Source organism: Numida meleagris, chromosome 3 (assembly GCF_002078875.1).
Source record: "Numida meleagris isolate 19003 breed g44 Domestic line chromosome 3, NumMel1.0, whole genome shotgun sequence".
Taxonomy (NCBI): Eukaryota; Metazoa; Chordata; class Aves; order Galliformes; family Numididae; genus Numida; species Numida meleagris.
In genome coordinates this window covers 38,677,786-38,702,417 of record NC_034411.1, presented here as the reverse complement: position 1 = coordinate 38,702,417, position 24,632 = coordinate 38,677,786, and the positions used below count along the sequence as shown (strand labels likewise).

Genomic DNA, 24,632 nt, shown 5'->3' with positions numbered 1-24,632 from the left:
TGGCACTATGTACTGGAGAAGCCAGGCACCACCTCTGTTGTTAACAGCCTTGTTCCAGGAACTTAAATCTGCTCTAATTTGTCATAATGCAGAGGAACCTAGTCTTGAAATTTTGAGAATCCTTCCTGAGGCATAAATCTCTTCACGGCATCGAGCACTGTTTGGTTATACAAAAGTTGTATGTTGACTCTTCTTCAAGTAATAGTAATAGTTTTTGCTCAGTATCACTATTTCTGGCCAAACAACAAACTCCTCAGATGAAAAACCTGTGAGTCCCATAAGCTTTGTAGTTCAGTCATGGAGAGTACTGAAGTGAGGAAGTGTGATCAGGATACAGCTTCTCTACAGTCACCTCAGATTCCCTAGTTCAGCTTTCAGCAAGGGTAGCATTGCATTTATGTCTAAAAAGTATGTCTTCTGTAGCTGATTAAAAAAATAGAAGGTTGCAAAAGCCTCTCTTATTGAAAAGAGGAAGAGGTATCTATTAGAGAGAAAATGGAAACTGGAATCCTTGCATGTAGTATTGTTTTTGTTCAGAGTTGTACTAAGTTTCTTCATGCCAACTTGAGTCTAGCGAAGTCTTGCTTTGTTATTGAAGGAGACCCAGCTTTGGCTGGGCTTGCTGGTGAGAGGTGAGGAGGCATCCTCTTCTTCTGGCAGATCCATGAGTAGCAAATTATGTGCAGAATTCTATGGATGTATGTATGCTGCCTTAACTGTTGTGAGCACATTCAAATCCGTGTCAAGTCCTGATCATTAGCTGACAGAGAAGAGATGCTCCAAGTATCGTGCTCTTAACATGGGACCTAAAGAAGCATCGTGTTTAAAGTTCAAAAGCAGATTAACCCTTTATCTCCTAAGAGAACAATCAACTGGACTTAGAATTCTGAATGCAAGAGACCAATGGACTATGACAAAATCTTGTATATAAAACTGTGTATATCTGAACACCATGCAGCTCAGAATTTTGGAAAGCTCTGTAAGGGAGAAATAACATTATCCCATTTTTTATAATCCGCAGCCAGCATAGCCTGAATTCATGCCAGTCAGCATGAATTCACTTACCTATTAATATAATAACCATATATATATGTACTGATAGAAACGTAGTATTCATATCAGTTTAAGTAGCTGGATTCCCTTGGAGATAAAACCATTGCTCAAGAAGCATGTGGCACTCAAACTACTGTCTAGTTAGTAGAGCAGTTTCCTATGGAGAGTAGAGTCCTGTTTTTTCACCAGAACAGACAGTTAAACCATCACTTAAACCTTTGGTCAGGATGAAATTTGTACACCCTCCAGCTCATATTTGCCCAGAATCCCATTTTGGTCATGACTTATTTTTGTTGTAATGGAAGTTCTGCTTCCACAAAGATGTTGATTTCAAAATAAACGGTAAAACTCCCAATTTCAGTTTTTATTCAGGAAGGAAATGCAGCACAATGATAAAAAACATGTATCTCATAATCAGGATTGTTCTTTATGTCTGTTCACAGGTGTTACTTTCTAGTACTACAGTGTACTATAATAAGCCCCCAGTATTGTCTGTTTTCACTCTGGACTCCAATCATATATTCTGCTTAATAATAAAAAGGACAATATTTAGGGGAACTCCCCATCCTATAACATTCAAAGTGGAATATCGTATTTTAATGAGCCTCATTTGAATGCCACAATTTTAATAGAATTTCTTAGCAGTTGCCTCTGAGGATAAATTAAATAGATTACAGCCCAAATTGCTGCAGTATAAAGTTGATAATTTATCAGCACGCTCTGTATCACTAGTAGGAATTAGAATATAGATTTCACAGAAAGTCTTGCCTGAGTATTTGACAGAGGAAGAAAGGAGCATATATGCTAAGCAGAAAATTTTAGCATATTTTCAATAAATACGTGCAGATCTGCTATTTAATTCCAGCTCTTAGTAAGCTTAGGTATAATATTTGGCACAGAATAATCCAAGAATTAATATATGATTACCATTAGTGATAGAAAATACTATAAATGTGAGCAGTAATTAAAGATTTAGTAGCACCTTTTAGAATTTGGCACAAGATAAATTATATGGATGGTCCAGTAGTATCAGTAATATGGGACACATAATTCCACAGTCAAGAGACTTGACTGCATACAAGCCAACAGACCTATCTCTTGCCTTGTTGAAATTAAGGTGAGATTATTAGATTAATTTAATGTTCCACATAAATTATGCTAACATGCCTTTTTGTGTAATTAATTAATTTATATAATAAATGCCAATAGCAAAAGAGAGTCTGAACTCAGTTTGTCTTGCTTTGAATCAGTGCTCATGCAGAGTTCCCCATTTACAGGTACTTACATCTATCTTGGAATATATGCTGTAACCTCAAGCAAATTCAAACCTTCTGATCTAATAGTTTAATACCCTGGTTTTGTTCTTTAAAATAACCTCTACTGTGATTTTTTTTTTATTTTCTCCTGTATTGATGTATTCGTAATATAGTCATGCTATTCCATGATCAAACTGAGTAATATTATTTTTAATTATTATTAATTTAATAATTAATTAATTTAACAATCTAATTAATTTAAATTTTAATTATTATTAATTTAATTTAATTATTATTTATTATTGTTACTGTAAAAGTGAAGTATTTAGATACTACATTAAACTTTTACAGTTTCTTAAGTATTATCTAAAAATCCACATGTGCAATGCTATTTTGACCAAATATTCTCATTTAAAAACTTTATTTATAAAGATTCTGAGGCTTTGTCATTTTTCCATTATAATGCATTAACTGGTATGCATTGAAAAAAAATGTAATACTGATCTGTTAGACCTTCAGGTCTATCACAATAAGGAGGTTGGGATAAAGTGCATAGACAAACCTAAGCACTAAGCATTATAGCCTTATCTGCCAGCCACCCACAGGAACTCACTGCTTCCCCTTAGGAAGCCAAGAGCAATTTCCTCAACAAGCACACAAACAGCCACCATATGGGGCCTGACCAGAGGTCCATCTGGTGCTGTTTCCAACTTGGTGGAATTGATTAGGAAGGTGTTTTTCTAGCCTGAGATGCATCCCTTACTCTGTGGGTACACTGACAGCTGAAATTTCCCTGGATGTAGGAAACAACTTTTTGCTCCATTTTTGCCTTGTTCCTAATAATTGTTAGCAGTTAACTTGCTGTTTTTGTCTGCTCCTGAGCAGTATGTTGCCTTTTTGGTGGAGCATCCTGGGAAGAGCTCAGGATTCCTTGTAGTAGATGGGCCAGAGCCCAAGTGCTGTGTATGTGGCACGTGGTTCTTGTACTCCCACCTGCACCTCTATATTAGTATGCATTGCGTCTGCATCCCCCATTTTATGACCCAGTCATTTCATCAATTATCCTACAGCCCTGGATAACCTAATTTCGTTAGGAAACTATTAGCTCATCACTTGCCCCCTTGCTACCTATAATTACATTGAACCATTGAAGAGAAGGTCCCACAGCTGACCTCTGCAGAGCTTCAGCCACTTCCCTCCATTGCTTTTTTCACTCCTTCCTGGTTTCCTGTCTTGAACTGAGCCTTTGGTCCATTCCAGCTCCTTCTCTGGATGCTGCTTATTTTCTGTGCAACCCTTTGGAGTTGTATGGGATTTATGAGATTTTTGGGATTTGTTGTCTGGAATTTTGTCAGAAGCCTTTTAAAAACCTAGAAAGATAAACTCGATCTCCTTCATCGGTGTGCCTGTCAACTCCCATCCACAGACACCAGGAAGGATGCAGGTTGAGGAGTGATCTAGCCTGCCCAGTGGGTACCACTGAGCAGAGGCCTGATGAGCATGGCTGAGCATGGCTTTATGCCACGCTAAGATGCTTGTTCCTCACTATTGCTTGCTCGCTCTAATACTTACTGCTCTGTTTCACAGTTGATTTGGCAGCTAAATGGCTGAACTTCGTCTTTCAAAAAGTGGCAGGGGAGTGTGTGCTCCTATTCCATGGCTCAGTGCATTAAGTACCCTTGCAGCTGTGGCAGCTCCCCAGCTAGGAGGAAGAGGGAGCCCATCTGCTCCAGAGAGTGCCCTGCTGTGCACCCCTGCCAGGGCCATGGGGGGCAGGTATCAGCAAAGCTGGTCTGCTTGAACTATACTCTCATTCCTTGGGAAAGCAGTAAGCATGGAGGTCGTTTGCCCTGAGAAGGAGAAAGTGATATTTTTGGCTTGTTCCAGTGATTACATCAGACAGAATAATAGAATATCCTGAGCTGGAAGCGACCCACAGGGTTCATTGAGCCCAACTCCCGGCTCCACACACCACCACCCAAAATTCAAACCCTATGTCTGAGAGCATTGTCCAGACTCCAGCACTCGGGGCTGTGCCCACTGCCCTGGGCAGCCCGTTCCATGCCCACCGCCCTCTGGTGCAGAACCTGTCCCTAACCCCCAGCTGCCCCTCCCCTGACACAGCTCCATGCCGTTCCCTCGGGCCCTGCCGCTGTCACAGAGAGCAGAGCTCAGCGCTGCCCCTCCGCTCCCTGTGAGGAGCTGCAGCCGCCATGAGGCCTCCCCTCAGCTCCTCTGATCTGGGCTGAGCACACCAAGGGAGCTCTGCCGTTCCTCATACACTTTGCCCTCTAGACCTTTCAATTACATAAATAAATTACCTGCAGATTTTCAAATTGAATGTATTGAGTTGCAGTCATATATTCAAGTCAAAGAAAAAATTTGATCATGTCTCTTTATGAGATTTTTGTAAGGTCTCTCTTACTAGGGAGAAATATCCATCACTTCGCAGTCACGCCTTATTCATGCCGTTGCTTTCTTGCAGTACGTACATTTGTGAGCAACTATTTTGAAGGATGAAGCACAGGAATAGTAAAATTTCATCAAAAATCTCTGATGAACACCTTGAGAACTCACTGAGTTAAAATAAGTTTTGTTACTTATATACATTAACTATATTATATATTTTCCAAGAGATGCTCCAAAAATAATGCCTCCTATTTTATCATATTGGCTCACAATGTCAGAGGCAGATGTTGGTGGTATGGCAGTAGAAGGTGAACCTTCCTGCCAGTATTCCATTACATGTTGTTACTGTGTGACAGATGGCAGCAGAGGGGCAGTCTGACAGAATAGTGTCTGTCATGGAAGTGCCTATGAAGCAAAGGCATGGAATTGAATTCCTCTACGCAGAAAAAGTTGCACGCCCTGACATTTATTGACGCTTGCTGAGTATTGATGGAGACCAAACAGTGGATGTGAGCACAGTGAAGTTGTGGGTGGTGCATTTCAGCAGCGGTGACAGAAACTGTGGGTCACCTCCACTGGTGCAGATTGTCACAAGCATGGCACGCAGGCTCTTGTTCATCACTGGCAAAAAAAAAATCAACAACATAGCTAATGGTGGTGATTTTGTTGAAGAATAGTGTTTTGTAGCTGAGAATTTGATCTATCAAACAGAGTTACTGTGTTCATCGTATCTGTTGTAGTTTCCATGAAAGTAAATAGAAGGTATTACTTCAGTGTGACCTATGTATATGCAGCCCAAGAACATTCCTCTTCACTCAGTGCAGCCCAGGCAAGCCTAAGGGTTGGACATCCATGCCCTAAGACGTCACTGTTTAACCTCACCGTGAAGAAAACGCCTGAATAAATGTCAGCATTTCAGATTTAGACAGATAGTGGCAATTAGAGACATTATTTTGTGGATTTGGCACTTACTCTTCTCTTTACAGGATGATGCCTCAGCTGTTTTTAGCAGCTTAGTTCAAAAATCCTGGACAGCTAAATAATGTATAGCTACTGTGGTAGATGGAAATGGGATTAAAATACTTGGAGGAGTTTGAGAGTCTGCCACTGAGGCAAACAGAATTCTCTGTCCAGAACATCGCCACCAGAACTCATTGTGTGTGTTCTTAGGAATGCTGGTAAATGGTAATTGTTTTGGAACTGCCTCCCACTGATCTCTCCATGTTACTGGATGAAGAGGAGGCCACGGAGCAGCCAAGGTTGCGCAAATATACCTTGTGTAGCATCCAGCTCTGATCCCCATGCACGTCACACGCTTCTAGAGCTCCTAACCACTCAGAGGTGCTGTGTCATAGGAGTGTGTCTCAGCTCCTTCTCCCTTATTTATAAGCATGTCATATTTTTGCAAGCTTTACAATCTTGCTTTGTGCAGAAAACAAATGCCTTGAGGATGGCTCATTTGTAATTGTCAGAGACCTGTAAGGATTCTTCCTTCTTTCAAAGATTTTTCAGAAGCCTGACTCAAAGAGCTGTTTAATAATTTGCTTACATTATGCTTACATTCAAGCTCATTCATAGCCTGGGGAAGCTGGTGGAGTTGTACATAATCATTAGGCATATGTTCCAGTCCCTAATAGACAGGACCTTAGTCTGTTCTTAGTGTCTCTGAAGGGCTGGCAAGGGCACACTGCACTTTTGTCGTACTTCTTTTAGTCATTTGCTGATGAGTTGGCAACAGCTAAAGCAGTTCACTGCTGACAACTATATACATAGATATATCTGCCCAGCTCAGAGCCTGCCACACTATTTGTGTGGCTTTACTCTTGATGCCTGACAGCAGTGGTGGAGAGGTGGGACTCACTTCACTCAGGCATCTGAGTCAATTCTGAGCTTACCACCACAGACTGTTTAGGGCGAGCGGAGAGAAACAAGCTCTTGGAGAGGGTGATTCATCTGGCTTGTTTTATCATCTACTTTAACATGAGATAAATCGTGCTATGGAAATGTCTTTTTTTCTGTCTACTAACTATGCAGAATGTGTAAATGACTGTCTCAGATATATGAGTCTGCACAGCAGATGTCTCAGACTGGTAAGTTGAATGCCACCCTTGGTTTCTGTCAGTATCACATGTTTAACGAAGGCAGTGAGGTACGTTATGGCCCTGTGGTAAGTGTTTAACTGGCAAGCTGTGCACAGGAGTCTTAAGCCATTAAGAGAGGTGTAAGATTCTTGAAGTGGACTGTACAGGCTGCTTAAAGGTGATACTGCCACTGGGTGGCTTTTCTCTTAACATAGTGCAAGCAACTGTAGTCAGTGATAAAGGGCACTTCATCAAAGGCATATGTAGGATAAGCTGTGCATTCCAGTGCCTGTTTTTCTCCTTAAACTCAGCCAGGAGCTGGGGTTGACTAGCTCAGGTATAGATGTCCCTACCACAGGTTTATGGAGTTATCTGAGAGGAGTCTCACCCTTAACAGAGGAAATGGAGAATGGCTGTTTTCTGGGATTGCGTATCCCAGTGGTAAATGACATTGGCAGCAGCATTGGAGGTGACTTCCTTCAGTTGCTGGGCTGAAAGGGAGGGAGCAAGGAATGGTTCCAGTTGAGATTTATGGAACAGGAAAATGAATGAACAAAAGGGAGAATAAAAAACCAAATTTAGTAAAAGCATGATAGGCATTTTTGATCTATCTCAGCATCTTGATTTACTCTTTTTGGGGATACAGTAGCATACACAGCAGTGTGCTGTAAAGGGCAAAGGAAGAAACACAGGAAGTCTGGAGGAACGTGTCCAGAAATAAAATTCTTCAAAGTCCTGCCTCATCCATTCTGAAAAAGCCATTTTACCATTTTTAAATTACCATACAGCTTAGTGCCAGCTGGCCCTTGTGCAGTGGATGAGAATAGGATGAGAAGCTTCTCATCCATGTTGAGTGTTGCGGTCACCTCATCTGTGCACCTGCAACTTTGGTGAGGAAACCTTTCTCCATGGGAACACAGGGACTGGACAAGGAGAGCTACAACTCTGGATGTCATGTGTGCCAGCCAGCAGGCAAGTCCTCAGCACAGTAAATGAGTGGATAGGATGATGTGTGCGTGTATCATCTACAGCCTCCAACTTTTTCAAAGACAGTCCAACTTTTTGAGATGAAGTGTGTCCTGAGGTTCCTCCCAGACAGTGGCATATCCACTGGAAAAGGCTGTGCCCATTTGGCGTTTAACCTTCTGGGAGTACAGGAAATAGGGAGTACTTGGTGCAGTTTCACAGACAGATAGTTAAAAGAAGTCCCTGCTTGTAACTTGTAAACAGCAGAATGAATATTGCTATTTACCCAGAAATTTTGAGTCTATCACCATGAAATCCATCATGCCTGGGATAAGTTTTTACTCCATCCAGCATGTAAATGCATCCAAAGATTGAACATCCCTAGAAAGTTAAGCCTTGAGCTGCAAGATCACTTTAGAAATGTTACATGTAGTATTGTCTTTTGCTGAAAGTGAATGGTTCGATGCAGTGAACACAAAGTTAAATGTACATACATAGATGAGTCATTTTGCCTATGGAGTAGAGAGAACATCAATAAATTTTACCTTTCTTTCATAGGGAGTGATTGCCATGGAACAAACCTAAAAGACAGTGATTTTGCATGAAAGGTGTCCAAATGAACTGCTGGCTTATGAGTATATGCATGATATGATAGAGAGCAGGACAGGCTTCTTCAACCTGGAAGATCTTCACCATACTGTCTACTGTAGGGTGTCCACCAAGCACTGCATTATTTTATACTGAGTGCCTGGTGGATCAAAGCATGTAATTGTGATTTTCCCCCTTTTCAATGAGTGCCAAAATTACTGGGCCAAAGGCCAGACATGTATTCCTGCTGTTTCAGTGACCAGTTCTTATTTTAGAAAAAATAGCACGAGTTCAGTGTTGTGATTCAGAACACCTACTTGTCTTCTGATATCATATACCCTAGTGGCTTCAGGCATGTTCCTTCCTGTTAAACATCTTCAGCAGAACTGGGTTAAACACTGGTTTTCTGCATCCAGGAGGAATAACTGCGGAGAAGAAGGGAACAGAGAGTACTCCACTGGCTGCCTCCTAGATGGATGAAAATTTTGCTTGCCTTTCCAGGTAGTTTCAGAGGTATAATCTGTGAGCGGAGGAAAGGTGTTCCTGCACTAGCAGTAGCACAGCCCCCTCCAAAGCTTGCTGCATAGCTAGTTGAGGTGGCTCTCACTTGACACCCTGCTTTAGAATCATAGAATCATAGAATTGTTGGAGTTGGAAGAGACCCTTAAATGTCATCTAGTCCAACTCCTCTGCACTGAACAGGGACACGTAAAGCTAGATCAGGTTGCTCTGAGCACCCTGCAGCCTGGCCTTGAATGTCTCCAAGGACAGGGCATCCACCACATCTCTGGGCAATCTGTTCCAGTACCTCCCCACCCTTATTGTAAAATACTTCCTCATTATCCAGTCTAAATTTCCCCTCTTTTAGTTTGAAAACATTTTCCCTTGTCCTATCAGAACAGTCTCTGCTAAAGAGTCTGTTCCCTTCTTTCTTATAACCCACTTTAGATACTGAAAGGCTGCTCTCATGTCTCCCCAGAGCCTTCTCCAGGCTGGACAGCCCCAGCTCTCTCAGCCTGTCCTTGTTGGGGAGGTGTTTCATCCCTTGGATCATTTCTGTGGCCCTCCTCTAGATGTGCTCCAACAAGTCTATGTCTTTCCTGTACTGAGGACTCCACATCTGGACACAGTATTCCAGGTGAGGCCTCACCAGCGCAGAGTAGAGGTGCGGGATCACCTCCCTCGCCCTGCTGGCCAAGCTTCTTCTGATACAGCTGACAACATGATTGGCTTTCTGGGCTGTGAGGACACATTGCTGGCTCATGTCCAGCTTCCCGAATCCACCAGTACCCCCAAGTCCTTTTCAACAGGTCTGTGCTCCATCCTTACATCCCCCAGCTTGTACTGATAGTGGGGATTGCCGCAACCCAAGTGCAATACCTTCTACTTGGATTTGTTGAACATCATGAAGTTCACCTGGGCCTGCTGCTCAAGCCTGTCTAGGTCTCTCTGGATGGCATCCTGTCCCTTGGACATACCAACCACACCACACAGCTTGGTCATCTGCAAATATGCTGAGGGTGCGCTCAGTGTCACTGATGAAGATATTAAAGAGCATCAGTCCCACTGCTGACCCCTGAGGGACACCACTTGTCACTGATCTCCATCCAGACATTGGGCCATTGACCACCACTCTCTGAGTACGATCTTGCAGCCAGTTCCTCATCTATCAAACAGTCCGCTCATCAAATCTGTATCTTTCCAATTTGGAGAGAAGGATGTTCTGGAGACTGTGTCAAAGGCCTTATTGAAGTCCTGATAGATGACATCAGTGGCCTTCCTGGTTTCCTTTTTGTGGTGCCCAGCTCTCCTCCTTGGGAAACATTCCCATGGGGGTTCCTAAATGTGTGTGAAGTCTTACAGTTTGGTCTTACAGTGACAGTGCCCATTAGAAAAACTTGAGGGGAAATTAAAAATTCAGTCATCATTGTAGGGCTTGTGTGGTGGACATTAAAGAAGGTGCTGGAACCTGTACGTTATTTGGTGAAGTTTGAATGATTGTACCATTGTACAGCAAATGAACCCTGACCAATCTGTGCAGGCAATAGGGAAAGAAGCATTTGTTATGAGAAGCGGCATAAAGAAAGTGCGTTAAAATGCATTTGAATGAGCTACAGCTTCACTTTCAGCCTCATTTCATTTCTCCCTTCTTCTGATGTCTAGCAAGTAGTTTGTAAGCTTCCTGCTGTATCTACCTGCTGTATGTTGAACACAATACTATGTTAACTTTGGATAATGTATTAGCTTGTGGATGTATCTCCCATTATATGAGAAGCTGTCCACACAGTCTTCTGTAGAAAGCTGAAATAAGTGTAGAGATCAGCAATATCCTCATCTCCTTAAAACCAGTTAAAAACACCAACAATAATCTAGATGTTAGTTCTGTTGCTGCTGTATGCTTTTCTTAGATCTCAAGATATCAGAGGCCACAGGTTTTTTTTTGTGTTACAGAAGTTGTATTACAACTTTACTAGGTGAACTAATGATTCTCTTAGATCATAGTTTTGTTGTAGATAAAGGAATAATTAAATATGTCTATCCATTGGAATAAACCTTTTCTTTGGTGATGTATTAGCTTATGTAAACACAAATTTAGGTTAACTTGCAGTCAGATTTTTTAAAGATTTTCCATTCTGAACACCGGTTACCACCAGCATAACGAAGGACTTCTGTATGCAGATCTCTCTTAGTCTACTTTGAAAATATATAAATGCTAGGCAATGTCTCTCATTATCCTTGCTGTACTTACATTTCTCTTTCTGCCTTTCAGTACACACAGTGACCTTTGGATCTTTTGAAGTTGTAGACTGCTGGATTTCAGCATGAATTACAGTTATTTCTCCTTAAAATGAATGGACCGACTAAACTGAAATCACCCCTTGAGAGAAATCACTGCTGAGTGTAGCATGCAGGTGACTGTCAGCTTCAGCAGCTGTTTAATGAGATTAATTTACACTCCCTGAAGGCAGTGGTCTGCTGCTGAGGTCTGCCAGCACCTTTAGATCTCAGGAGGAACTGAAACACCTAGCTTCGTGTTGCTCATTCGGTCACAACCTAGATACAGTGCCTGCTGATAGTGGTAGGATAGCGAGGCTCTAAAAACTCACATTTAAGGAGATAAGTAAAGGGGCAAGGTTTTTTTAGGAGAGAGATCGTTATTAAACCCAGGCTACAGTACAGAAGAGAGACAAGTTTTGAGAAACATAAGCCAAGAGGAGGAGGTTTTGATGGCTGTCATGCAGTTGATTTGAAAACAGAAATACAGCTGGTATCATCTTTAAAAAGTGTCCTCTGGTTTATGCAGCATCCGTAATTGGGATGGTGGGTGCTGAGGTGTGTCCTGAGAACCACCTCTGCTTTGGTGTGCTAGGTGCTGGGACCAGCAGTAAGGTGTGTGCAAAACTGAGCTTTCCAGGAGAATCTTGGCTCTGTTAAACAGGGGTATGTTGAAGTTAATGTGCTATGTTGTGTTTGGTGCAGAACTTGAGCTGAAAAAAGGGAGGGCCGCTTAGTCTGAGATGCTGCTAGGGCAGCCTGTGGGCTGGTCTGATTTTTGCCACTGGGCTACAGCCCCAGGAGAGCTGGAGGCCACTTAAATGCTTGATGATCTAAGTTCAGTATAAATCACAGAACATACATTGCGGTGGTCATGCTTAACTGTGAGGTGAAATATACTGTGCCCTCCCTCCTGCCCAATTCCATATTTTCCAAGGCAGTAACAATTTCAAGCGTTGTTGTAATCTCCTTTGCTGCTTTCCTACACTCAAATCCACATTTTTTATTCATTTACACATCCTAACAGCATCAGTTTTAAGTGATGTGTTAAATCTTTCTACGTACATCAGAACAACACGCAATTTTAATCTCCATTTACTCAGCAGCTCCTAAATGTAGAGGTGATAATTACTATTTACGTTCTAACTGTGCCTCAGTTGAACCAGGGGCCTTGCAGTGATCTAAAAAAGAATGGCATTTTGTGGCAAGGTCTGTTTTTTTTTCTGTTGTTACTGTTTGTTTGCTTTGCTGGTAGAGCTCCACCTGACTTCAGAAGGGCCCAGGGTGTGAAAACTGAAGTGTTGCCTGGACTTCCCTAGTAAGCCTTGTGTTTTCTTCTCCCCAGGGGATGAGCGCTCCCGGGAGTCCCCAGCCCCAGCTGAAGCACAGATGCAAGCCGGGGCGGAAGGCGGTGGAAGGGTGAGCCGCTGTTGCTGGAAATGCTCCGTGACGCAACTCAAGAAAATTTTCTGGGGTGTGGCCGTGGTCTTGGGTGTCTGCTCCTCCTGGTCGGGCTCAACCCAGCTAGCAAAACTGACCTTTAAGAAATTTGATGCACCCTTCACTCTAACGTGGTTTGCAACAAACTGGAACTTTTTATTCTTTCCTTTGTATTATCTTGGACATGTTTTTAAGTCAGCTGAAAAGCAGTCTCCGAAGCAGAGGTACAGGTATGGGAGCTTTTGTTTTTTTCTCCTGTGGCTCTTTCATGGTGCTCTGCCCATATGCAGACTTCTTATTCATTAAATAGAGCCCACGTTTGCTTGCCTCTTCAGGTTTGTTGAAGGGTGTTCTGAATTAATTCTGTCATGCACTAGATGTTGTTATTATTCTTAATACAGTTTGACTCCAAAACTAAGAAGTCTGGGATTATTATATATGCAGAATTCAGTTAATGAAAGTCCACATTTTCTGTAATTACTTCTCAAGAGTTTTCTGTTCAAACTCCTGTGGCCATCATTTTTTCATTGGTATCTTCTTCCTCTACCTTGCAGCTGGCTTCCATGGCAATCTCTTGAGTAAGCTAAGAAAACTCTTTCCAAAATCAGGACTCGTGCAGTGCCTCAAATAGTCAAGTAGAATGTATTGCAGTATTTTCCTGGCATTATGCCCTGACATCTAAGCCCAGACTCTGATCCCAGTTAAACTGGAGCAGTTCTGTTTATTTCCGGGAGGAAGCACAGTCATAACCAAGAACAGCATTTTGTCTTCAGCACACCTTATCTTCACAGCATGCCAAACCCCCAGAGCCTGAAGCACTCCCGGGAAGCACTGAGTGCCCATCCTCCATGAGGGGCTGGGGATACTGCTCAAAGGACCGCCTCTTGGTGAGCGCTCCTTCATTTCATCTTCTTTTGGCTTAAAAAAGGCATCTGGGACAGATGGGATGAATCAGCCATCAGGACGTCCTGTGTCAGAGCCTCCCTGATACATGAAAGGATGTGAACAACATTTTCCCCTTCTGTTACACAGTGGGACTCACAGCTTTTTAATGAAGTAGCTTAGAAAATAAACAGTAAGAAGTATACATTTCTCAGCTTCCAGCTGTGCAGCAGTGGGGAAGAAACTCACTACAGGAAACATGTAAGAATTCAGGGTACTTAGTTATGCTGTACCTCAGGTTACTAGGGTTAAGATTATTAATGTTGAAATTGTGTTTCTTAGCTGTAGTTATATTTTCTTCCTCTTCTAAATTATTGAGGCAGCTGCACATAGAGGAACTTAACACTGAAGGTTGTAGAGCAGAAGCCAGCAGTTTTAAAGACGTTTTCATAAGATGCCACGTTTCCTGCACTTTGGTCTTCAGCTTGTATTTGTCATTTACTCCATAGCAGACATACAGGCTTCAGAGATGCAAGAAGAATGGAGGGTAGAGAAAGCAACAGCTGAATCTAAAAACAGTAACAAATGTTAGCCTCAAACAACTATGTTTTAGTTTATTTGGTTGGTCAGTATTTTTATTTCTAATTGCCCTCAAACAATGTTTTAAATACTGATGAATTCTGGGGTGGGTGGCTGTGGTTGGCCATATCCCTGGGGTTAAACCAGAACCATTGTTCTCCTCATTGCTGCAGTTAGTTGATACGGCTGGTAGCTTTATGTCTTCTGTTTAATTAAATGATGACTGAGTTGAAGAGCAGGTGCAAGCCCTGCAGCCTGTTTGGGATACAGGGGGACATCATTACAAATAAGCCTGCAGCAGGCTTAGTGAAGAATGTGCATTTGTGAGCCTGAGTAGCAGACTGACCAGAGGGAATTTGCAGGGTTTTTATTTCTGTTACGGTAGATGGGTATTTGGAGATTTGGCTTTGTTTCTTAGCTTTGCTGCAGGTTTGTTTTGTGGCTTTGAGCAAGTCTCTGCAGACCTCTGATTCTTTATGCTCTCTGGATGAGGCAGAGCTTCAGAAGGACTGTCACCTACCGTGTGTTTATGTAGTGTCTGCTTCAGCACGTCCATTATCCGAACCAAGACCTTTCAGTGGTGCTGCACAAAGAATTGCTGCACTTTTCATCTGCCTGCTCCATTATGGCTGAGATTTCACTTGCACATAAATCAGATTCAGGGTTCTAGAATCCCCACCTAATATTTGCATATATGTGTGTGTGTGTGTGTGTGTACACAACTGCCTAGAGACTTTGTAGCTGTGTGAGGCGTGACCACCTTCAGGAAAGCTTGCTCTCCAGGCAAAGCCAGACTTGTTAGGGAGGTGCTGGGTGGGCTTCTGGATGGTTAAAATAGACAGCTCTGACAGGGAACTAACAAAAAACTTGGTTCATCATTTGTTACTTTTATCTTCCACATTCATATACTTTATAATGTATATATATCTAAGCTCTCTGGCAGGAATTTACAATGAGATAAATGAAGAGTAGGTAGTTAGAGAAGGTAGAAATATGACATCCAAGTCACCATAATAAGTAGTAGTAAGTAGCTGCATGGTAAGTACTATCCTGTGTAAGCACAGGTAGACATACCGGTTGTGTCTGCAGCACAGAGGGAGAGTCGATCCTGATTTCACTGAGGCAGTGTTGCAAGGGTCCAAACTGTATCCATGATAGCAGAGCCCAGCAAAGAATAAAATCTCTTCCCTGCCTTTGAGGTTGAATTAAGGCAAACCAAAATACCCGCATTCACATACAAACTGATGCCGGCTCCCTGTGCAGCTCCGTCAAATTCAAGAGTTGTGCCCAAATGTGGATCGATCCTGGACAATTTGTCCCATGCTTGCTGCCAGGGGTGCCGTGCACCCTTTGCACAGGGCTTTGTCCTTGGGAGATGACCCAGGAAATTCTAGCAGGCCACAGGAGAGCACTCCAGGGTCAGCACCATTCTTTCACTTCTTGTGCAAGCACTCAGGAGCTTAAAATAAAAATACAGTCACTAAATTATCATTAATTTCAACTGTTGTCCACTCCAGAAAAAACATATGTACTGATTTATGCGCCTAATGGATCCTTTAAGAGTACTTCATCTTGACTTCATACTTTTTGCTTCCAACTGCTTTATAAAATGACACATTTAATCTGATGAGCCACCCTCCATCATACTTACATTATTAATTTATGAGGTAACATAAATTAAAAGCACTAGAGCTTAAAGCTTCTTGTGTGCATGGAAGATGAAATTAAAATCCCTATAAAACCTTGTTTAGCTTTGTGTCTCTCCAGGCAGGAGAAAACATACCTTTGTAAAGATGCAGTCTGTGTGCCAGCTAGGGGAATAGCTGAAGACTCTGTTCCCATTTTAGCAAGAGAATACCTCAGAATGCTTGTTTATTTTGATGATGCTGTTTTATCTGGAGATTTTTGAGAAGTGAAGGGCAGACCTTACGCAATGGTTTGTATGATTATTTATGTATTTGTTTTTCATTGAGGTCTTAATTATTATTTCATAAAGCATTAGGGCTAAAGAAAGCACCAGAAGCTAAAACTAAATCTCTTCAACAACCTCGAATGCAGGGGATGTGTCAGGCGAGTGAAAGAATCATCACACGTACCTGCACTGATCCACAGACATATTTGAGCATGTTTTGATGTGTTCCTTTTCACTGAATCACGGTTTTGTCTGTACTACCCCAAACTACTGCCCCTGATCTTTCTGAATTTGAGTATCGTTCTTTGAAAAGAAGGAAAAAATTGAGGGTATAAAAGTATAGTTATTCTTTGGGACTGAACCAAAATACTGAAACCAGTAATGAAAAAGGACTAGCGTAGTAGGTCTTGTGTATGCTAATTTACCAACATTAACTTCACGAGAATCACTTTTGATTTAGCTACATAAGCATTCAGAATTGAGACTTGGTTCTTCAGTGGCCAGATGTGATCAGTGCTGTAGCTTCATGTAATAAGCAGGAGAATATGGGCCAGTTTCTCAATGTGATTCTTGTGCATTTCAGCTAACATGGAGGAGATGAGGCAGTAGCCTAGCATCCCCAGTAATTCCAGGTCTGTTAGTTCAATCCTGACTTATCACTGCCCTCCTCTTTTGCAGCAGACAGAGAACCTGGCCCCACAGGTGCTGGTACCATGTGGGTGTGATACAGCTCTACAAATGAAGAAGGTCAGAGCCTGATTTGATGTGGCTGGCTGTATTTTTACTATTGATTCTCAGCATTTTGTATTCATGAGTCTCCCCTATCCAACAGCATTTAAATATTCTAGTGTGGTTTTTTGGCATCCTACTGATGTATATTACTATTTATGTGGGAGCATCACCACCAAAGCAGACCACATTAACAGAGTCATAAATAAGCTACGAAAGCATCAAGGCATGGTGAATACAAGTGTTTTTAGCAAACGTCACTAATGAAGCATGTTTTCTTTCAAAAAACTTCAGTTTATAAACTTTATTTCTCAAATTCACTATACTAGCCTTAAAATAATACATATTTACTTTGTGTTCCTCAAAATAAAATAACTTTGCAGTTCAAGTTCCCTTTATGTCTTTGGGGAAAAAATCAACAACCAAAGAGCAAAGAGAACTCTTAAAGTTAGAAGATACAGCATCTAATTCTTACCTGAGTTAGACACAAATCAGGAGCAACTGTAAATTATATTGTTTTGATCTCTGTGGTGGTCTGTCAGAGCTTAAGTTTGTGCTTGAGATTGAAACAATTAATTAAAAGTAGTTATGGATATTGTTGAATAGGTTTATCATATGGTTATCTATGTCTCTGCTGCAGGTATCTGAATTGCTGGTGGTATGTTATTGATGGGCAACTGTATCACTTCTCACGTTGTTTTCAGTGCTCCTCTACAGTAAAAAATCTGCACTTTTTCCAGGGTTTCTGGCTGAAAATGAGGCCAAATTGTACTACTGACCAAGTAGCAGAAGGAGTGACTCCTTCTGGTGGAACAACGTGGTGACTGAGGTAGGAGCAGTGTTGATGGGCATCTGCTGGCTGTCCAACCTGCTGTGCATACGGAGTCAAGCTCAGCCATGGGTATTCATTTGGGCATAGCTCAGCTGAAGTCAAAGCCACAGAGCTCGAAGTGGTGCTGTTATTAACTTCCATTTCTCAAAGCTAAGGAATTACCTCTTCCTGATGAAAACTGTAGTAGCTGCTGTCCCTTTCTTTTTGAAAATACCATGAGTCACAGTGGGCAGTGGGTAGGAGTGCATCACACCTGTGGAGGTGGCTCCTAGCTGCTGTCTTGTCATAATGCAGCTGTGTTGTCTCATTGCCAGATTATCATGCAAATCATCATTTCAGCTGTTTCCTGGGGGGGTCTCGTTTTCTTAGGTGATTAGTGGTTAATGCCATGGTTTCTTGCTCTTTGTAGCTTCTGAAGCAAAATTTTCTTATCCAGCTGTCAAAACTACACGGTATGAGCTGCCCATTCTGAAGGAAATATGTAGTCCTCCAGCTCCAGAGTATTTCTGTACTATCTTCATTTGAGTTTTTTCTATACACAAGACAGTAGCAAGGACTAGATTAGCAAGGAAATTGGCCATGGCTGCCTCCTTGGTGCCATACTGCATGTGCCAGTATCGCCAGCTTGGAGCTGAATGCCCAGTTTCCTCCAAAATGCAAAGGGAGAACAAACACTTGAAGAGGAGATGCAAATGTGAGGCGATGGAGAGGAGACATGAGGTAAACAACAGGAAAGGCAGAGAAAAAGTCTGTTTGCTGCTAGTGAGAGCCCTCCAGCATCTCAGAATTAGATGCCTGTTTGGATTTGAAGTGGCACTGATCTTAATGTTTTTGATTGGAAAGTTTAAGAAGCTTCTGCTGGACCAAGCTCAGGGTGGTAGTTTTTCTGCTCCTCAAATGTGTGTGTGAGAGCTCAGTACCTACACGGATCTGATGATGTGAGTGGCTGGCAGAACACCCCCAAAGTCAGCACCTGAGCCCAAACTTCTCTGGACATTATTCTCATGATGTTGCTATTAGGTGCATAAAGAGGCATTGTTGTGCTTACTACTCTTTCTAAACTTACCCTGAACTTTTGCAGCTACTTTCTATTTAGATAGTGAATGCTGCCTTTGAGAGCTGAGCCTTGGTAAGAATATTGTCATGGTTTTCTTTTTTTAGGAATCTGATTGTAGAGGAAATGCTAAGTCACAGCCTGAACCAGTGACTGAGCACCTGGTGGGAAGGCAGGGCCAACCCAGGGGAGCTCAGGTGCATGCAATGCCCCTGAGTGACTGGAAGGGGTGGAGCCAGGATCTACCCCTTCCCAGACTTCATTTAAGAGTTGGCAGTGGAGGTAAGAGTATATCTTTAGAGATCCCTGCCTACTGGAGATCTTTCAAAGGTAAGCAGTTTTTCTTTGTTTCTGCATCTGTAGTTGCTGCATTTGAGTATGTTCTCATTTGCTGCAGCCTAGGATTGTGCCACCCCACTACTATCGCTGACCTTTCCATCGCATTATAGCATTATGCTTGTAATGCTGCAAACTTGTAATTTGGTGTACAAGTTTCTGAAGAATATACTTGGTGATTGTGTTTATATTTCTGGCCATGATGCTCTGAAAAGAGCCTAACATTCATGCCTGGTGAAAATTTTTCCCTTCCTCTGGAGATTTCTCCTCTCCTGAAGGTCACTTGTTGATGATCTACAGACCGACTGGGACTTTTGTGAAATGCTAAACAAGAATAAAAACTAGGTACTGCCTGATTAGGAGAAGTACTTCTTATTTAATCACGAGTCTGAATTGTGAAATCATTCCAAGGATGATTCCGTTAAGTGGTGTCCTGTAAGCTAGATTTGTTCCATACTTTTGTCTTATCTCCTGTGTCTTTGCAATAATTCTGTTATATGCTTCATGTGAGGTAATGGTGCTTGAGGCAAGGACTAGCAACGGAAGTAATCCTTACTACCTGGAGACAGGGCATGTGCTATGAAACAATGTGTTTATATAGTGGCTTTTGTTTAGGGGAAAAAAAAAGTCGTGTCCTGCAGCACTGGATGACCCCTGGTCAGCAGTTAAACTGCAGGTAAAGAGCATTTTATTAACTGGCTCTTTCTCTGGTTAGAAAAGTAAGCTATCAAATTGTGTGCTGCTAGGGCTTTTCTCAGGAGAGCTCAAGAGCAAACAGAGCTATGCTGATCCTACCTGCGCTGACCCCTCTGCACTGACTGAGATTGTGGAACCAAAGACAGCAGAGCTGAAGGAACCCCAGAGGTCTCCTCCTCCCTGCCCAGCCTCCAGCACTTTACCTCAGTCATCGTGTCAAGCACCTTGACACCGAGAGTACAAACTCATTAAACAAAGGCTATCCTACACAGGTTCTACCACATTGTTTATAATAGTAACAAAAACAACACCGCTCAGGAGGAAGTGGCAAGGAAGTTTAGGGTTTTTTTTCAGCCCAGATCTGTGTCAAAATTATCTTGAAGGCTGCTACCTTTAAAGCTGCTTTAAAAAGGGAAAGTGCCTGTATGGTAACAGACTTTGTAGCTGTAATTAACAGCTCTCAATAAAGATGGATGATACAGTGTGAGAAGGGTTTGAGGCTGGCAGCACTAGGGAAGTGGAAAAATCCTTTTTGTCCAGCTGCCTAGTGGTAATGGACTAAGTCCAGATTTCCCATAATTTTTTGTGTTTGTATTAAAAGGCAGCCTTGTATAAATTCACAAGTACCTGGCTGAAGATCCTGTTAGAGCAGGGGCTGAGGGGTCTGGCCACTCGTTTGTTAGTCAAAGCTCTAGCGGGTAAAAGGGAGAAACAGCCAAAGATGAAGATTTACAGTAGCATAGGTGTGTATGACCAGGGTGTCAGACCTTGAAAAATTCTGTCAGGCATTTACATAATGCAGCCTGTGAACATGCATAGATTTTTTTTATTTTTTTTTTGAGGGAAACAATGGTAAGATATGGGCTGATGGGTAAACAGGCTTGTCTATGCTCTTGCACACTCATGTACAACCATTTTATTTTCTGTGTGAAAACACATTTCTGTGTTTTCCAGTTCCAAAATACCTATCCAAATGGTAGCTTTCAGCCAGGAAAATCTGCTGGAAAATTGAGAAAGTAAACAAAATCTGTGGTTGTTTCCTGTATAAGTGGTGGTCAGTGAAGACCACTTCTCTTTGGCATTGCTATGAAAAAGAAATCACCTTTGTTTTGGTTTGTTTGTCAGCCAGGGCTAACACTCCATGAGTTTAAAGGAAAAAGCCTCATTTACTTCATAGTCTCGCAGTCATGTCTATGTCATGTGGGTCTCTTATACTCAGCAAGCCTTTATTAATCAGGCTTGCTGTGGCCTTATTATCCATACCCTCTTCCCCATATCATCCCTGATTGAACTCTCTCCATGTGAAGTTGGTTACAGTTGCTCATGGTTTTTTAATTTCCAAACCATGTTCCTTCTCTTTGGAGCTGGATGGTTACTTATCTGTGTGCTTAAGCTGCTTATTTCACCAGTACATGGAGTACACAGAGACTCCTGCAGCTTTTTCTTCATATCTTTGAAAACCTTCCATTGCACCAGTAAAAAGTTCAGACTCCAACAGGGTGAATGGGCCCCTGGAAATCTACATGAAGGATGGCATCTCCGACTTCTTTCAGCAGGTGCAAATGCTAAACTCAGGGGGCATCAGGTCATTGTGAATGTCCTTTCAGCATTAACCTTCTTGTAGGACATTGAGTGTCCTTGGATAATGTGAGCCTGGGCCCATTCACTGCAGTAGAACTTGTCTACGTCATCTGGCATCAGTACTTGCATTGTCTCTAAAAAGCATGTTACTTTTCTCTGTTTTTTCCCCCCCCCTTTAATTCACTTCTCTGTATCTCCTGAAAATTGCATGCTGCTTTTTCTGCACTGAAACTACAGTTTTCTTCTCTAGTCTGGCTTTTTATGCTTTCAGCTGGAGTATGTATAGATTTCCAGGTACAGAAAATTCTTCAGCTGTGGAAAAACTCTCACAGCACCCTAGAAAATAGCCAAAAACTCTCAGTACTACTTAGGAATACCTTGAATAAAAATGAAGTTACTGCTCTGTAATGCTGTCTAATATTTCTGCCATCTTGCAAATGGTGCTGCTGTTAGACATCTCTCCACAGATATCTCCTCCAACCTGAGGAGGTCTCTTGCCCCTATGATGAGAGGTTTCTGGGCTCACATGATGAGCAGAGAGCCTCATCATATCTATTTCTTTGTTTTGTTTACGATTAGTGATCTGCATGCAGTGACACAAATATCATTATTTAAATTTGTGTACTTTGTTGCATCTTTTAATATCTTGTATCTAGAAATCCCAAAATAACACGTATCTGAATGCCTTGGCATGAATGGTTCCTCTTCTGCTGCTGTTTGCCCCTTTCTTTGAGAGCTATCTTAAATGTTTGCCTGTCCTCTGACAAGAACATTTTCATCTTATTTTTGATTAAATTTAAAACTTAAACTGTATTAACCCACTATGCAGTGTTTTTACTTATTTTAAGTAAATAATTTTTCACTCTTTCCTTTAGAGAGGACTTTGATTGTGTAAAAGGGATAATGGTAGCAGAATACAATATAGGTCAGTCAGATTGTGTGTGGACTGGAGAAGGAACTAGGTGGCATCAAACAAAATCTGTGAGCTGTTCAAAACAAGGCAGAGGATTTCTAACTGTGTGTGGCTGAGCTCTCAGGTGCTGAAAAAAAAACAAGAGCAGCCCAAAGGATTGGTTAGTGCATGCTTAGAAATCAGAGCTGGAGGGGCAGACATGGCCTGCTGTGTGAGCAGATTGAGTTCTGCTGCAATGTAAGACTCATACCAACAACAGTACTTGTACGTCCTCTTCTATGAATTCAACGAGATCAGAAAATCATGCATGATTTCAATGGACACTGTGCTTAGCAGTGTTGCTGATGGGCCAAGTCTTGTGCATGGATGCAGACATTTAGCTAGGGTTATTCCAGGGCCTGATGGGGCTCAGCAGCCACAGAGCCATATCCAAGTTAAGAGGGGTTCAGACAAGTCACTTGGGAGTGTCTGCGAAGTATTTAATCATACCAGCAACAGTTATGTTGTGTGTTAACAGGTTTGTTTCTGAACAAGCATGAATGTACAATTAAAATTTACCAAACTGGTAAGATAATTTCTGGGGATCTTTTCAAAGGGGAGCATTTAATTGGCTTTATTCTTAGGTAAACTAGAATCATAATAAGGACGTTCCACTTGAAAGTCTTACCAGTTGTACGTATAGTTAAGTTTGGACCTAATTTTTGGCTGGCAGACTGTAAAATATTGTCTGCTGCTTTATATCTCATGAACTTTGTTTTGTGCAATAAAAATTACCAGCTGGCTTCCCGGATAAGTTTGCTGCAAGAAACCAGAGACAAGTAGTTTCAAAAAACTGAAGACAAGTGTGTTTCCTCCATAGCAATTGTGCTAAAAACAAGCTGTTGTCATTGTCAGTGTGGCTTTAGATACTTTCCACTGTTATACAGCTGATATCTGGAGTCTCGTTTTCCCATAAAGCCTTTGTCTATCACAGAAAAGTAACTACAGATTTTAGGTACATGTAGAAACATCTCACTAGGGAGATTTGACAAGGAGATGACAAACATCTTGGACTCATTTTAATGCCATGATCTGAATGTGCAGTGGTAAACCATCCTTCCTCAGTAACCTGGCCACAGAAGGCTACGGTTGGTTTGCCTTCCTTCCGTGAGAAGTTTGACTCTCCTGTGCCCTGGGCCCACAGCTGCGACCATGAGGCTCTGCCACATGAAGCTCGCTGATGGCACCTCTGAGATGCTATGCAGCTGACAGGAAAAAGATGCAATAGTTCATTAGTTTTGTCATTCTGTATAATTCAGACATTTTCAAAAGGAATGGCACTGAAAGCTTTGTAGTACTGAAGGTGCATAATAATCACATCAAAATGGCCCATCTGCAGCTAAAGTGAGATAATTGCCTAGGCGTATCTGCATTTGCAGAAGAGATCTTGAATAATAAATGTTTATAAAGCTTTTCTGTCATCATGTTATCCAGTTCTCACCCTGTAAGCCAAACTCTCAATTCATTTACACTCTTTTCAAACCAAAAATAGCTCCTGTTGGTGCAGCTCTGGAGTTGGTCAGGATGAGGATCTGGATGAGTTTGTCACTTGGGGTTTGCTTCCAGCTCCCCAGAAATGTGCATCAGCCAAATGAGAAGAGAGTAGTCAGCAAACCCCCTTGATTCTTTGCTGGTGCTATCTGCTGTGTCTGTAATAATGAAGTAAATGACTAGGTGGCAATACCGATTTGCAGTGGAACTGACTGGCACTCCTTCCTGAGGGGCTTGTCCCAGGGAGAGATCCACAACAGGGCTGAGAGAGAGCCTCTGAAGATCTTTGTTCCAGTTGTGTGGGTGAGGATTTTATGGAAAGAGGCAGATGTAACAGAGTTTACCACTGTACAGTTACAGTAAATGAGCTGGATTATGCCTTTTGTAAGTCAGGATGTTGAATCAGGAACTCGTGAGGCGCTGTGACACAGAATTATCTGTGACTGAGGCTCAGTGAGGTGTCGTGGTGTTTTGGGCAGCATTCCTAAGGTTCTGCTGTTGGATTCCTTGCTCTTATTGATGACTATGGGGAAACTAGTGACTTGTTTGGAAGGAGACGTGAGCCAATAATGAAGGTTTTTGGAAATGTCTCCTTATTGTTGTGTGTGCATATATGTATGTATGCATGTGCCAGAGGAGCAACAGGCAGTTTTACTTTTGGCAGTCTGATTGAAGGTTCCCCAGAGTCAGCTTTCATCCATTTGCCAAGAGCAGCCTCTCCCAGAGGATGGAGCCGATGAATCCATTTCTTCCAGGCTCTCTCATTAGTGCATAGTGATAGGACAAGGAGTAAACTTGAACATAAGAAGTTCCATGAAAGAACTTCTTTACAGTAAGGGTGATGGAGCACTGGCACAGGTTGCCCAGAGAGGTGGTGGACTCTCCTTCTATGGAAGTATTCAAGACCCATCTGGATGCCTACCCGTGCAACCTACTGTAGGGTACCTGCTTTAGCAGGGGGGTTGGACTCTATGATCTCTTGAAGTCTCTTCCAATCCCTGCAATTCTGTGATTCCCACC

At 42.1% G+C, this 24,632-nt stretch overlaps 1 protein-coding gene across 6 annotated transcripts in view; it reads left to right on the top strand.

Annotated features, from left to right (window-relative positions):
* The window catches only part of SLC35F3 (solute carrier family 35 member F3), a 152,369-nt gene that overhangs the window by 104,455 nt on the left and 23,282 nt on the right, over window positions 1-24,632 (top strand). For all 6 annotated transcript variants that reach the window (XM_021392558.1, XM_021392556.1, XM_021392560.1 and 3 more), the window contains one exon: window positions 12,474-12,798. In XM_021392558.1, coding sequence (XP_021248233.1) covers window positions 12,474-12,798 — 325 coding nt within the window. The remainder of the gene's footprint in view (window positions 1-12,473; window positions 12,799-24,632) is intronic.